This window comes from Bacillus rossius, chromosome 7 (assembly GCF_032445375.1).
Source record: "Bacillus rossius redtenbacheri isolate Brsri chromosome 7, Brsri_v3, whole genome shotgun sequence".
Classification (NCBI taxonomy): domain Eukaryota; kingdom Metazoa; phylum Arthropoda; class Insecta; order Phasmatodea; family Bacillidae; genus Bacillus; species Bacillus rossius.
In genome coordinates this window covers 68,522,326-68,538,726 of record NC_086335.1, presented here as the reverse complement: position 1 = coordinate 68,538,726, position 16,401 = coordinate 68,522,326, and the positions used below count along the sequence as shown (strand labels likewise).

Sequence of the window (16,401 nt, the reverse complement as noted above, 5' to 3'; positions counted from 1 at the left end):
CGTCTGCAACCTCTCAAGTCATGCACACACATGCCCCCGCAATCTGATTTAGCTTTCATCATATATTACATACATTACTACATGTACTACAGAAAACTCTTCAAGCCGCGGCAATTATATTATGTAACCAAACACTATTGACTTACGTGTAAATACAATAAACATAAAAAAACAATTCCTAATTTTTTTTATTTATTATGCAGCATTCAACACTAATTTCTAGGCCTATGCAAATATCAGTTTTTAATTAGAATCAAATACAAACACAAAATTACTCGCGAAATCGAATGTTGAATTTGAATAGTAAGAATAATAGAATTCCACTAATTTTTTTTTCATACCACATAACAACTTCTGGAAAATTAAGACAAATAATATAAAGTCAAAATTTTGTTAGGTTGAGTCCGCTACAATAATTATACGAAAAAAATTCGCTAAAATATTTAAATTATGTAATAAAAAATTGTGTTTTAATTATGCAGCCTAACCAATCTCAGCCTAACCTATCCAACTAACCTTCATTTCAGTTCCTATTCGCCTAATTTCCAGAACCTGCTACTCTTAAAGTTGATCCAGCACATTAACACAAACAGCAAAATACCATGAAAACTAATTCAAACAATTTCACAAAAAAAAAAAATTTAATTTTTTTTCCATACAGTAAATATGAGCTCATATTTACATATTTAAACTCTAGTTAATCACACGTTTTCATTGTTAACACAGTCAAATAATTTTTTTTTGTTCGTTCAGCAATATTATAAACAAAATTTATGCTAGTTTCATTTGGAATCTTAAACCATTAATAATGTTTTTTAAATATATGTTCTTGCAAATACAGCAAAGATGCTGCTAATGTGTCACATGTTGTTAGAATGACTGTAACTATAGATTGATATGCCATTTAAACTGTGACTTTTTTTTTGGACTCAGCAATGGAGTGTTCGTGTTTTGTGGTATTGTATTCCATGGTTGTTGATGTTTATTATTTTTTTTTTCCCATTGTGATGTGTATGACAATATTTGGTGTGATGGAAAAATACAAATATTTTATTTTAAAGCTTAAAATTAATAATATTACATTTTTTATATCGTTTAAGTGATTTTTCCGTTCTGTTTACCGAGACAGTAGTAAAAAAAAACTATAAATACTTGTTACATGTTTAAAACGTTGCTTATTGTTCATGTTTTAGAAGTCACATTAAAACATCCAAAAAGGGTATTTATATCGCACAAATGATTTAACCTCAACAGTGAACGTGGGTGTACGACAAATTCAGGAGGCATGCTAGGTCAAATATTTGCAGGGAAACGAATATTCGTTATTTTGAAGTGTTAGTATTCGAGGTCGAATCGAATACGAATAGCATATTATTCGTATTAAAAAAATTTGAATATCCGCACAGGCCAAGTAATTTCCAAGAAATAATAAATATATTTCTACACAATGGTTCGAAAAGTAATTTCCAAGAAATGAATCCGTTTGCGCACAGTGACTCGGAAAAGGGACGCGGAGGGAGCGGGGATGCGGTACCCAGGTGCTGCAGGTACTGCACGGTCTTGTCGTGGCCGCGCAGGCACGACTCGGGCTGGTCCGCCTGCCGCCGGAGCAGCTCCAGGGCCTTGCGGTGCAGCCCCTTCGTCTGGTACAGGATGATGAGCTCGCTGTACTTCTGGTGCCGCGTCAGCGTCTTCTCCGTCTCCTGCAGGTGGCAGTGGTTCAGCCGCAGCAGCGGGGCCACCAGCGCGTCGTTCGTCTGCGGAAACGCCCTCCGCCATCACTCGCGGCGAACCCCGAGGGTTCCCCCCCCCCCCCAACCCTCTTTAACACCACCACAACAACAACAACACACCACACAATCCTTTAACGGATCCTCCACTCTGTTAACCCATTTGCATCCACTCACTTTAATGTTAGACATACCATGGAATCCATAAACCTTTTTATATATTACTATTATTAAAGTTATTTTCTATTTTCATTACATTTTTATTCTTCAAATAAAATTTCAAAAATAGTTTAAGTTTCCATGATAATATACCTCTGTTATAACAATAATAGCTACTCTGAGGGGTTATTTTCATTCTAAAGGGATTTTTTAAAGTTTTTCGGGCAGATTAGCCATTTTGCGTACCAGTACGCCTATGGTGTTATTGGCCAGAAAAACAGCTGCGTACTAGTACGCTTGTAGATGCAAATGGGTTAACTCTGTAATGAAATAAGACAACAGAAGTTTCCATAACACTTTACTGTTCCAACACCACAACACGACCGAACGCCCAGCGGGCCATTTCTTTTTACAAAAACAACCAATTCGCAACACGGAAATTTACACCAACTTTACAATACTAAAAAAACACACTTACAGACTGTAACATATACAAAACACATTCTTCAAAACATAGCACTAGATTCAAGCAAAGGTTCCTGCGATCTCCAAATTTACACTTGACACCTTTTAGATCTTTTTTGGAGTTTTCTTCATGCTATAAATTGTAATTTTAATATTTAATTTTGTAAATATTTTACGACATATATAATGATAATACAATGATACAGGGAAACTAATTTCATGGAAAAAAAAAATTTCTAGGGTTGAATGTTTTAATGATTTTGTGATGCTTCTACATTCACATCTCTTACTCAAGAACAGAAATTTTCATGCATGTTCAACTTTAAACAGTTGTGAATTACTGAAAGATTGAATGGATTTACTGTTTTCACCATTTGAGATTATGAAGTTCTATTTAATATCTAAAAATATAAGCATCACTGACATTTTATTTACTGTGGTGTATAGTTGCTTATTGTTTCCATCATAGTGAGAATTTTTTTTTTTTTTTACACACTTCCCTATTTTTAAGTTTTCCCAGTTTTTACAAAAAAATTTTCTTGGTACCTTGAAATATGTAAACATGAGTTTCTACTTTATATTTATATAATGACAGAAACGAGCTCAAATCTGAGAATATTACATTCTACACTAACGTATTCACCTGAAGGTAACATTTCAGGAGTGTCGTATCGATGATAGATAACAGCTGCTGTGTGGACTTGTGATTGAGGTTTACTGGCTTCTTCGTAGGAGCATTCTTCTTGTTGTTAGGTTCTCCAAACAACTTGTGCCGAACCTAAAACACAATTATTATTAGTAGCATTTTCTTACTGTTCCGGATAAAATATCTACAAGGTACTGTACATGAAATCACAATATTTTGCACACACTTTACAGCGTACTCTCATATTTACATTATCGCAGTTTTCTTAAAGTAAAATTAATTTTACATTCATTTTTTCAGTGATCTGAAAATGTCACAAATGTGGCAATCTTAACATTCGAGAAAAATATTTTCCAGACATGTTCTCAGTTTGCTTTCATACAATTTTTTAGTCTTAATGCTTTTGTGGAAAACGTATGTGACCTGCAGGCTAAATTTAAATTTTGAGAATTGGGAATAATTAGGAAAATATAGAAAAAATTGGTTGTCTGTAAAGTATGTTTACGGACGATAGTTTAACGTGACAACGTCATAACAAAGCATTGATGAAATGATTGCATACTTTTATGAATAAAATTTAATCATTTTTTATTGAATTATCACTATTTTGTATGGATAGAAAGAAGGAGTGAAATGAAATCTATAATTTAATTGATAAATTCACTTTTATTTTGCACTCATTAATTCAAATATGTTTATTACTTTAACGAAGAGATTATTTTAACTATAACTTTCATACATGTTTGCTATTTAACTTCTTCCAATCCATGTTATTCTGTTAAGGACAGGACGATGATGGGAAAAGTAGGAAACGGATGGGAGTGCTTCAAGTTTAATGTGCCTCGGAAAAGTCAAATCGATGGTTGTTCCAATCGAGTGGAAGAGAGATAGATGCGGCGCAAGCGTACAATGAGTGCAACGGGACACCGCGTAACGGGACAATGTGTGTAAGGGGACACTTTTTCGTGCATGCAGCCGGCATGGAACGATTTATTAGACGTTGTCACGTCAAAAGGAGAATGGGCATCGACATCACAGCGGGATACTGCAGGCAGATCTCGTGGAGGGGCGGGCCCACCTCGGTGAGGAACTCGATGAGCGCAAGCAGCCCGTTCTCGAGGTCGCGGTCCTGCAGCCTGGGCGGGCGGTCTGCGTCCTGCGCGGGCCGCGCCTCCTGGGGCAGCAGCTCCGGGAACAGCCGGATCACGTCGTACGGGTCTGCGCACCACCACACCGTGCTACAACCCTCCACCACCGCAGACTAGATTATACGGTTTCCAAACAGACGATTCCTGGGCCATTGTCTTTAATTTCATTAAAGCGGTTTTATATAATACCTACTTACTCCACCAAAATAACAGTAACCGTATTTCGGGGTTTTGGGGTACCTAAAAACGGCAACCTATTCATTTTATTCGTTTCATGAATTAAGTTTTCCAGATGTGTACATGATATGTATTTACTCTAATTAATACATACATATTAAAAGAATAACAGGGGAACTGTATTAGAAAAAGTATAAAGATAAACTTAAATAAGAGTTTGCCAATGGTAAAAGTTTTTAATTTACTATTTTTCCTCCATTTTTTTTTTTTTTTTTTTTTTTTTTTAAAAAGAATATTTTCCCCTGAATCCTGAATCTTTCTGAATACTGCATATTCGGTTGGATTCGACGATTCGACCGGCCCATCCCTAGTCGACACTAAAACGGCCGGACTCACCTGTCCCAAGTTTAAGGAACTCTTTCATGGACTCGTGGAACTGCTTGTTGTAGAAAAGGTCAAAGGCATAGAGTGTCTGAATCTGAGAAACGTTCTTTGACTTTTCTTCTTCAGACTCATCCGATATATTCTGTAAAAAGACAAAAAAAAAATTCACAGAGACAAATAATATGTAAAACAGAGTGAAAAAAAATTAGGCGGTAACACTAATACAGATTTTATGTGGCAAGACCACCCCCCACCCCAAAAAAAAAACTTTAGGCTTGATAACATTTTCTTACCTTCCTAAAAAAGGAAAGAAAAAAACATTTCTTTGTAACTTTTTTAGTGTTATGTGTTTATTAAGACGTGTTAACAGTTTTGCTAATTTACATCACACAATATTATCTCAATCTTAAATATTTTATATTATTATTATCTTTGAAAGATTTGTGTAATGGGAGTGCATGACTTGATCTAAGCTTTTGGACATATCGCCATTGCTAAAGCACATGCATGCCTGTAAAAGAAAACTACAAAAAAAAAAAAAAACAAGAGACAAAAAAACACAAATCAAGCAAAAAAAAATTCTGTTGTCAACAGGATATAAACACCACGTAATATTCCATAACAGGAATATGGTCAACAGAAAAACAAAGAAAAATGGACTAACAGAACGAAAAAACCCACAAAAATGATGACAGCACAAAAATATTAAACTCAAAAAAAAAAAATAATAAAACAGCAAAACAGTTGAAACAGGAGACGCACCGTCAGCTTGAGGGCCAGCTGGAACTGCTTGTCCTCCAGCAGCACGTGTATCTGGCGGCTGAGGGGCAGAGCGCGCAGGCACCACACCTGCCCCGTCGAGGCCAGGTACACCAGGCCCTGGCGCGCGCGGTACGCCAGCCGCACCTTGCCCGCGGCCACCGCCTGGATCGGCAGGTTGGGCTCGATGGTGCGCACCTCCACGCCCTCGGGCAGCACCGCCACCAGGTACGGCTCGTCGTACGCTGCAAACCCAACCACACCCCGCTCATTCTCTCTCTCTCCGCCGCCTGCAGCGCGCGCGCCAGCTCCCGTCCGCGAGATCACGCGGCCGAAACAACACACAGGAACATGCCGACACCCCACCTATCACCAACTCGAGGCACCTTACGATGGAAATAAATTCAGCATATCGATGGCTTGGAATGAAAACCTTGCATCTCATAAAATGCAAATTTTACAGCAAAGACAAAAAAATTTGTGCTACTGATACACGTGGTTTCCTTTTTTTCCCCAAGATAGAAAGCAGCAGGATGCACATTTTATTTCTTTCAGCCAAACATTTTGTGAGATACGAGGTTTTCCACCCAAAAACATAAAAAAAAAACCTATTTTCGTCCAAAAATTTAGATACGAGGTTTTCATCCTAAGCCATCGATATGTAACACGCCACTGACTGTACGACGCATTGCGTTTCCTAACCTCAAAAAAAAATCACGACGACAAAAAAAAAAAAATCATCGGGTAACAACATTGGACAGTGAACACGCTAGCGTCCAGCTGGAGTCACGCACTGGCGGTCTGCAGCACCCACCGATGTCGACGGGCACGTCACTCCACTTGACAGCGTACTTCTGCGTGGGGTTGCCCTTGGTGTCCATGAAGATGGACTGCGTGTCCTTGCCGAGGGCGAAAGTGTCGTCGGACAGCTTGGTGATGCTGGGCTCCAGGTGCTTGCCCGTGGGGAACAGGTCTTGCTGCGCGCCGGACAGCTGCGCAGACGCACACGCTCAGGCAGTAGCACTCGTTCAATACACACTCACAAGGTATGCACACAAAAAATTGGTTGTCTGTAAAGTCGGTTTACGGACGATAGTTTAATGTGACAACGTCATAACAAAACATTGATGAAATGATTGCATAGTTTTATGAAGAAAACTGAATAATTTTTATTGAATTTTTACTATTTTGTATAGATACAAAGAAGGAGTGAAATTAAATCTACAATTTAATTGATAAATTTACTTTTATTTGCACTCATTAATTCAAATATGTTTATTACTTTAACGAACAGATTATTTCAACACTAACATTCATACATGTTTGATATTTAACTTCTTCCAATCTGTGTTATTCTGTTAAGTATAGGACGATGATAGGAAAAGTAGGAAACGAATGGGAGTGTTTCAAGTTTAGTGTGCCTCAAAAAAGTCAAATTGATGGTTGTTCCAATCGAGTGGAAGAAAGATAGATGCGGCGCAAGGGTACAATTAGCGTAATGGGACACAGCGTAACGGGACAATGTGATTTACGGGACACTTTTTCATGCGTGCATCCGGCGTTCATCGATTTATTAGACGTCACGTCAAAAAATCTATTTTAAAAAATTTTATTCCAGTCACACAACAATCTACAGCAGTTTCATAATTTCACCATGACCTCTATAAATACTGTTGAAGTGAAAAGCACTAAATCCTCTTTTTTTAAAATAAAATTCTTTAAAATATGTAAGACTGTATGTATGGTCGACAGTAAAATCAATTACAAAACTGGACACACAATTAAACAATTTAGAATTTTTTGAATTGATCAGTAATAGTAATAGCTAAAGACAAGATTATATGGTGAATTGCGATTTAATCGAAATAACACCACAAATCACGTCGATATACCACATGAAACCAAAATGCAAGTTAGTATACTATTTAGCATCGAAATAACTAAAAACATGAAATCTATCAGCAATTTGACAAAAACTTGCATCAAATTTTAAAAAAAATGTAATCTTTTATTATGATAAATTTAATGAATGTAATTTATTTAGCACAAATTTTGTACCAGAATGTATGATACAAATGGAGTGGGAAAAAATTTATATGATATTATTTAATCTTGCATCACTTACATTAGTAACAAAATTTTTACATTAATGAAGACACAGGTTTCAAACACACAAAACTTTGTTGATTTATTTTTTTTATTTTTCTGAGTAGTTCTGGTGTAGACATGCTTAATACTAATGATTTTACTATATAAGTGCATAAAGTGCCAATAAAAATGAGAATATTTTGGTGAAATAAGTAGGTATAAAGTAATATTTTCATTTCATATTTGTTGACTAATAGTACATTTAAAAAAAATAAAAAAAATAACACCGAAATTAATTGTTTTAAAAACTAAATTATCTTAAAAAAAAAATTATAAATCTTGTCCCTACTAAAAGTTAAAGAGACCTGAAAAAAAAAGAAGCTTATTTTTTCTCAAAAGCTGTGTTATCTCTCACAAAATCAGCAAACCAAAAGTAAAATTACTTTATTTTTTGTGCACTTTTATTTGACTGCATTTAATATTTAAAAATTAAAGCATGATATTATCATAAAAGTTCTATTTCATTATTGTTTTATCTTATTACATTTAAAACTAAAAGCGCATAAAAATTCAAACTGTAAGTGTTGACTTGTCATCAAAAGACAGCATAGTGAGCACTTCAACATAGATATAATAATAAAACAATTTCAAAGCATTGATGAGGACTACCGACAGAAGTGAAAACTTAAAACTATAAACGAACAGTTGTTATTTTTGTATAACCAAATTAATTTTTGATAAAAATCAGAGACTTTTTCACAATTTTTACAAAAAAATATTATCACACAACAAATTTGTTTTATCACGTTAGTAAAATAACTCCCAAATTACTATAAAATACGCACTGCATGGTAATTGTAGGTATTAAAATAATAAATAATGATGTTCTTAATTTTTAGGTTATATTGCAACAAAGACTCGGTTTTCTTCGTTATTCAAACTGCATATCTATATGAGAATATTAATATATTTTATACTCCCTTTTTACTGCATGCACACATTCAATTCGCATATGCACAACACTGATGTACGGGGACTGAAGACGCGTATTAATAAGATATGTAATGGTATATGTCGTGTGCATTACTGTCACGTGAACACGCAGATGACGACTTACATGAATTCACTCCCTATCCAAACCTTCCCATAGAAGCTTCCACCCACCTGGAGCAGGGAGTACTCGCCCTTGAAGCCGACGCACAGGGTCTCCTGGCACCAGGCGAGGGCGCGGGGGATGTCCGGCACGGTCAGGTCCTTGCGCAGCGTCAGGAAGGTGTTGTTCTTCCAGTAGTAGAGCTGCAGGCGCCGCTTCACCACCGCGCACATGCGCACCGTCACGGAGGTCTCCCCCGTCAGCGACTTGTGTCTCTGAGCACCAAGGGCACGCTCGGGAACCCTCCTCGCCTCTCTCGCGAACCAACCCAACAGTTACTACCTTAGCACAGTTCCCACTAACGTCTCTTATTGGGGGGGGGGGGGGGGGGGGGGGGGAGAGGGGGGGGATAGGGGGAGAGAGGGAGGGAGAGAGATAGAGGGGGGGAAAGAGTGGGATAGAGAGAGATGGAGAGAGAGAGAAATGGAGAGAGAGAGAGAGAGAGAGAGAAAACCCACACACATTTTGACATCTAATTTTGAATGTACATAAAAAGGAAAAAATAAATTCTGAATTTGCACACAAAATATAAAAAAAATTGGGTGTAAGACAGAGAAAGATATAATACACTAAAAATTTTTTTCTTCCATATGACAATGGCAACATAATTATCAAAACTTTCTTGTAAAACCAGTGATATTTTAATTTGAATTATTCACGATTTCCTGCAATATCCTAACGATGTTGTCGATTCTAGTAGTGAACTTCCTCAGTGAACCATTTGCAAGTAAATCAAAACATACACTGACCAAGATCCAAGATAACACTGCCAGATGGCAGAATGGCCAAATAATTTTAGTAGGGCAAAAAACCTGAAACACAGAAAATGATACTCGCATCTCCTTGCCTAAAACTTGTTAGTAACACCTGATTGGTTGTTTTGACTATCTTGGGTGCCATTTAATTAATTTTTTTGTATATATTTTTTAATGATTTTAATGGTTTTGTAATTTTTACTTTATAAGTATTTAATTATAGTTAATATCTTATTATGACCAATGTTGTTAAAAGTACTCGGAAAAAGTAATTGGGCTCAATTACAATTACTGTGGTGACAATGTAACTAATTACAAGTAAAAATTACTTTACATAAAAGTAATCAGTAAAATTACAATTACAATTACTTTCCACTACCATTTTAAAACTGACTTACCGATTCAATTTTTTTACACACTGTTACATTTATAAACATACATATATGTTTTGTTAAAAAAAATTATTTCATGTAATGATTAAATATATTATCTTTAATTAAATGAATAATATTTGAGGACAAACATGCTTGAATAACTTCAAAAGACTTCATACAAGTAGCTACCTGTAATAAAAGTAACACTCTTTAAATTCTGGAATTGACCTTACAAAACAATTGCATTTTAAAGTTCTCATCAAATATATTCCTTCTCTTGATGGCAAAAACATCTTTACCAACAGTAAAAAGACGCTCAACGGCAGTGATGTGTTAAATTTTAAAAATGCAGATTTTAGGATAGGGTAATGTTGGATACACTGCAAGTCACTAGCACTACAAGCGTAAAATTATAAACTTTACTAATACAAAAATGTATGTTCTTCTTGTTCTTAACTGTATTCATTATACGTTCCGAGAATAAAAGTAACGGCAAGTAAATATAAAGTATCGATTACCTTAATGTAACGATTACAATTAATGTTATGTATTCCGATTACAAGTACGAATTACATTTTTTAAATGTAATTCCTTACAAGTATAAATTACTTGAAAAGTAATCGTTACAAGCAGGGCTCGATTTTAGCGCCTGTCCGCCTGCCCGGGACAGGTAAAATCTCGTCCGGGCAGGCAAAATACAAAAGGCAACTGTCCGGTGGACAGGTGCAACTTGTGACGCCGAGGTTATTCGCACGCACTAATGCAGCAGAGGTGATTAATAACATTTATGCGACCGCGACCGCAAATAAAACATCTTTGACAATATCTATAAATAAACAATAATAGCTGCGCTTTTGTGACGGACGACTCTGGCTATTGTATACCGCGGGAAAAAAAATAGGTTTTGTACAAACCGTGCTGAAATCTTCTGAATCATAATTCTTAAAATCTTACGTTCACGTCATGATTCACATAACATAGTCGTATTCGTATGCTAGAGATGCAAAACGTCTCACACCGATTATGTATGTTTTTGTTGCCATGTTTTAATATTAATTTCGTTGCAGTGCAGCCAACAATTACGTAATTTACCGTTGTTTACTTTCAAAATATAATTTTTTAAATTTATTGTCTTTATAAATCGCGACTTTACTAATTACTTGCTCTACTTTAATATAGTTTGTTAACAGAAAAGCGTTTTCGCGTGGTTAACATTTCACGGCGTACTCCAGATGCAGGTGACAGTGGCCGCAGTGACTGAGACTGCTTGAAAATTCGCCTGTCAACTGTTGCATCAAAAAATAAACATTACTTGTTTACAGAGGACACTGTAATCTTTTACAGTTTATCTTGTTACGGCGATTGTTTAAGTATTTAATTAACTGCGTTACACAATGTGGAAATTCATTACTGGTGCTTAAAAACCACCAGAAAAGAAAAGAAAAACGGACGAGGACAAGTCAGAATATAATGTTAAATATGACAAAATCGCCCGGTCCCGTACCTTTTTAACGTCTTGGTGTTCCGAGTTTCTTTGGTTCGTTACGACACAGAAACAAAACAAATGTTTTGCAAAGTCTGTGAAACGCATTCAAAATCATCTGGATCAGAAGTCTATAAAGACAGACTGGCGAAACTGTCTAAATGATGATACACTGTCTGCCCTCATGCGTGTTCAAATACAGTCACCTTCTGAAAGTGAGTTTGATCCAGCACCAGCAATAAATCTCTGATATCATAATGTTCAGAGAAAACGTTGACCCTTTCAGCCTCCTTATCGAAGATGTTCAAGACAGAATCAGCCAAGTAATTCGTGCAGTGACTCGTCTGAAAATGATGATTAAATAAGGATGTTAAGTGTGTGATAAAAATAGGTGCAAAATATAGCAAAAATCCTTTTTCCTCACTTTTTCAGCGACTTTGAAATTTTTTTTATTTGGGTAAAACAGCGGACAGGCAAATTGGATGGCGGACAGGCAAATTTTCGATTACACCTGTCCGTTGGGCAGGTTAAAATATTCCTTAAAATCTAGCCCTGGTTACAAGTAATCCGATTACTTGTAATTCGTTACTTAACAACACTGATTATGACTTAGTTTTACTACTATTTTGTAAATAAATATATTTCATAGTTATCTATTATTAAATAATCTTTTTCTATTTTTATTTTATATAATTATATATGTATTAAATAATTACATTTCCTGCCCTCCATTAGTAAATTCAGGTTTTGATAAGCAACTAAGGGGTTGCCAACAAACAAGTGAAAACAAGCTAAAAAAATGAATTTTAAAAAGAGACATTATGTTCTATTTATAAACTAAAATACACATGCATTTTCATTGCAAGGTTTTCTCTGAATGAGTAATTTTGGGTAATTTATTAAATTTATAATTTTTTTTTTTAAAACCAAGATGTGTTTTCTCCTGTATTAGTTCGCAATCAATGAATCAGCAACAGTTGTATCAGCATATCTGCAAAATTATGTCAGAATAATTATATTTAGTATTTTTTTCAAATTGAAGTTTACATTATTGTACTCTATTAAATTTTATGTCTTGCTACTTACTATCTTCCTACTTTATACAAATAATATTATTTGACATATTATATCTGTACTAGTTCTGTGTTTGTATGTCTTGTCCTTTTTGTTTTACATTTGTGTGTGTACTTTGTATATCTCGTGCCCACCGCTAAAAACCCCTGACTGTTGGCGGACATGGAACAAAATTTAAAAAATAAATAAAAATTGTGGTCCATCAACAAAAAATGCCAAACATTTTGCCTGTTGTTATTTTTAGTCAGTGATCCATAGTCACATCATTCTTTGTTTCGTTTCCTACAATAATTATTAGGTACAATATTTATACTCAACTCGATTTGCTTTAGCTCTCTTACACTAAATTAGGTATGATTTTCATTAGGTTGACGTTACATCCACGAATCGTGGGAAGAACGCTTATCTTCTCCCAGTCGTGCGTGATGCCACCTCTCTTATCAGCGGGCATCCAGTGCCCCTTGCCACGGAGATACGGGTGGCCAGACTCAGAGCCAATATTTACCGCACCTTGATGTCGAGGGTGAAGAGCGTGGCCCCTCGCGACTCCTGGACCACGGTGACCAACGGGAAGTTGATGACAGAGATGTCGTGCACGCATATCACGTTATCTGCAACAATTTCAACACTGCAGTGTTCTGCATTTTGCACTCTTATGAGATTAATAAAGGTGTTAAAAATATTTATACGTATAGTTATAATTTACCTTTGAAATGGATAAAATTAATCATGCATATCGTACAGTCTGTCCATAAAAGAACGTCCAAGTTCCATTGGTATATTATTTCGCGTAGGTGGTGCTGCAAGCGAGGACACAAACAAAGCAGTACTCGTACAATCGCTAATCTTAGAAATGTTTAAGTTACTCTTTAGTTGTGATCATGGGATGTCAAATAATGCATTTAGTTATTTTATAATTATTAAATTAGATGAATCATGAAGCAAAGCTCTATTCTTCGTCAAAGTCAAGATGAATCATGAAGCTATGCTCCACTCCTCGTCGCCTTTTGAATATATATACTGTATAGAAGTCGCGAGTGGATAGGATTTACTCTACGTTTTTCAGGAGCGCATGATGAGCAGCTTGGGAATTTCACCGCTGCAGGGCGCTGCTGTAACGCCCTGTATCGTCTCAGGTTGTTTTTGCACGTTAGAGCGCAGCACTGTCGCCCGCTGTCATTCCCCCCGCACCCCTCACCCAACATTCATCACAGCTCAAGGTCGTTAAACGGGAGTTTGTGCGTCACAAAACTGTAGGGATGAGAGGTAGGTAGAGGGTGGGTGGAGGACAACGCGTGTTTGAGGGAGGGTGGGGAAGGGGTGTTTGAAGAGTTCGACACTTGTCCGCCAGGGACCACCACAAGTCGATGCCCTAGAGATGGTGGTGATTGCAGCGGTGAATTAACCAACTACCTCAAACCATATTAGAAATTTTAACCTGGGCTGGCGACTTCTATACAGTATGTATATATTGAAAGTGGTCGGGGCAGGCGAGCGGGCGTCGGGGAAGCGCACCTGCGAGGCTGACCAGCAGCTGGTAGTCCGGGACCACGTCCAGCTGCTGGATGGGCTTCTTGCTGAAGGTCTTGTTGTAGCGCAGCAGCTGCACGTCGTGCCTCTGGTCGCCGTGCTGCCCCGCCACTCGGTACATCAGCAGGTGGCCCTGGCGCGTGCCTATCAGCAGGTTGTCGTCTGCAACACAACCCCCACCCTGCTCTCCACCTCCGCCTCCCGAGGACACGCGCAGGTCCACAGCATCGTTCCCTCCACCCTGCTAGAGTTACTCAGGAACACAGCGATGAATGATACAGCTCAAGGTACTCCTCTGTGAATACCACAACATTACCAACCGGCTGCAACTTCGGGAATCAAATAAAAGGAAAAAAATTTTTTAGAAAAATCTGAGAAAAAATTAAATACTATCAACCACAAAATCTTTAGCAGTAGCCGAGCTATAAACCTTAAATTTCCTTTTTTTTTTCACATTTAGAAATTTACTGAAAATCATTAACATATTTTAAATTCTTTGAAAAGTGCTGGCTGCAAAAGTTTTTGATATCTAGGAAAAAAAAAAAAAAACATTTAGTTTACTGACTTAAAATAATAATTGTAGCAATTATGGTGTTGAAATAGCAAATACATGTTCACAAATGCTACATAAATATTGTGTTTGAAATTTAAAATTATTTTTTTGGAATATTACTGCCAAATTTGGGTACCACCTTAGTTAAGATGCAAGGTTATAATTTTAATGTGCCACAAAAGTTCCGTGGTCACATTTGGTGAAAGACACCTTAACAATGATGTCATATCACTACTGACAGGGCAAGCAGAGATCCAAAATCAATATGCTGGAATATGGCAGTGTTATATTTGCTTGCTGATTGTGAGTTTTACATTCCCCACCCAAAATGTCATTTCTTCATGCTTGTACTATAGAAATGTGCAATGTATACATCTGGACAACTAATCGAAAAATGTGTTCATTATAATAGATAAGTTCACGCTAACTTTTCTTCAGAAACTTTATTAAGATATTTGCTAATAGATATGCCATATATTTTTAATAAATAGTGATCAAAATAAAACTACCACTTTTAAAAAAGACAATATAAAGATTTTCATTGGACAGTAAAAAAAGCACACATTTCAAAAGCTACAATAAATAACTGGATCTCTTTCAAACTGTCTAGATTTTTAAGATGATTTTATAATTGATTTACTTTAATTAAATAATAATGCTTAAAGTATTTTATTTTAACAGGGGCTTTGATAATCCCAAAAAAAATAATATAATTTTCTCCATTCATGTGCCCACATACAGCAATAAAATAACAATTTGTTGTTGTTGTCCCAAGCACTCGGTACCGGGCGGCCAGATAGAGCTAAGTTCCGCTCAGTTGACATTTGTACTATCTGCTGGCATACAGAGCATGCTAGTACCCTAGCGTAAAATTTACGACTAAAATGTATTAAGAAAGAGTCAAATAAGTTGATCACACACACACACACACACACTTGACAGTCAAATATCTATGACATCCCAATGAGTCATCCCATGGCAAACCTACTAAAAATCCGTTTTGCAATAATACTGAAGAATCTAGGGTGCTTAAACTGAATGAAAGAAGTGAGATTTAAAAGATGTTTAGTAGAAGCTTGGATCTAAAAACAGAAAAGGAATTTATCAAGAAGGCCCCCAGGGTTCAATCAATATTTAAAATGTGTAACTAAGTATTTAAATTACACCAAAAGCAAAAATTTAACAATATTTGAGTACTTACCATAAGCTGCAATCGATTCAATATGAACAGTTAATTTCAATAACTGCGCAAGTTCGTATGCATCATGCATTCTTGTTAGTTGATACTCATTCAAAACCATAAATGATATAACCAGAAATCAAGACCAAAAAAAATAACCTCACTGCAAAAGCCATTATTTTAAAAAAATTAACTCATAATTTACCAATTTAAATCTTGACATCTTTGCCCTAACGCACAAAAACCTTACACACCCTTATCACGTCTTTACACCAAACGCCATACTTGTTGACAGTTTTAACGTTTAAAGTGCCTCTTTATCAGTGTTGCCAAATTCCGTGGGCTAGAATTCCGTTCCAGTAGCAAGAAATATCCGTGTTTTAAAAAAGGGCAGTTAGAGACATTATAAATGCCATACTGGGTTAATCCCTAACTAATTAAATTATTGGTGATTTTAGTATTAGATAAAAATATTCTAGTCATTAAGAAATTGTTTTGATGTTTAAAAAAAAATATTTTGAATCGTGGAAAATGCATATTTTTATTTGACATTGTCCGACCGAAGGCCACCATAAAGCCCGACCTGCAACCGCCACTATCCGACCCCGCTAACGGAACGCCCTAGCCATGGCCCACCCGAGTCAGGCGAGCACCGGAATATGACATAATACAATAGACCCGAGTTCAACGAGCCCACTTGCTGGGCTAAATTGGAATATTCTCGGTCGCTCCGACCGTTACAC

At 36.4% G+C, this 16,401-nt stretch overlaps 1 protein-coding gene across 1 annotated transcript in view; it reads right to left on the bottom strand.

The window, feature by feature from the left end:
- LOC134534304 (vam6/Vps39-like protein) overlaps nt 1-15,957 on the bottom strand; it is a 36,429-nt gene extending 20,472 nt beyond the window's left edge. The window contains exons 1-10 of the mRNA XM_063372677.1: nt 15,680-15,957; nt 13,911-14,087; nt 12,906-13,006; nt 8,721-8,924; nt 6,283-6,460; nt 5,472-5,713; nt 4,722-4,851; nt 4,079-4,218; nt 2,998-3,132; nt 1,535-1,757 (exon numbers count right to left, since the gene is read on the bottom strand). Coding sequence (XP_063228747.1) covers nt 1,535-1,757; nt 2,998-3,132; nt 4,079-4,218; nt 4,722-4,851; nt 5,472-5,713; nt 6,283-6,460; nt 8,721-8,924; nt 12,906-13,006; nt 13,911-14,087; nt 15,680-15,779 — 1,630 coding nt within the window. The 5' untranslated portion in view covers nt 15,780-15,957. The remainder of the gene's footprint in view (nt 1-1,534; nt 1,758-2,997; nt 3,133-4,078; nt 4,219-4,721; nt 4,852-5,471; nt 5,714-6,282; nt 6,461-8,720; nt 8,925-12,905; nt 13,007-13,910; nt 14,088-15,679) is intronic.
- Between the last annotated feature and the right edge of the window lie 444 nt (nt 15,958-16,401).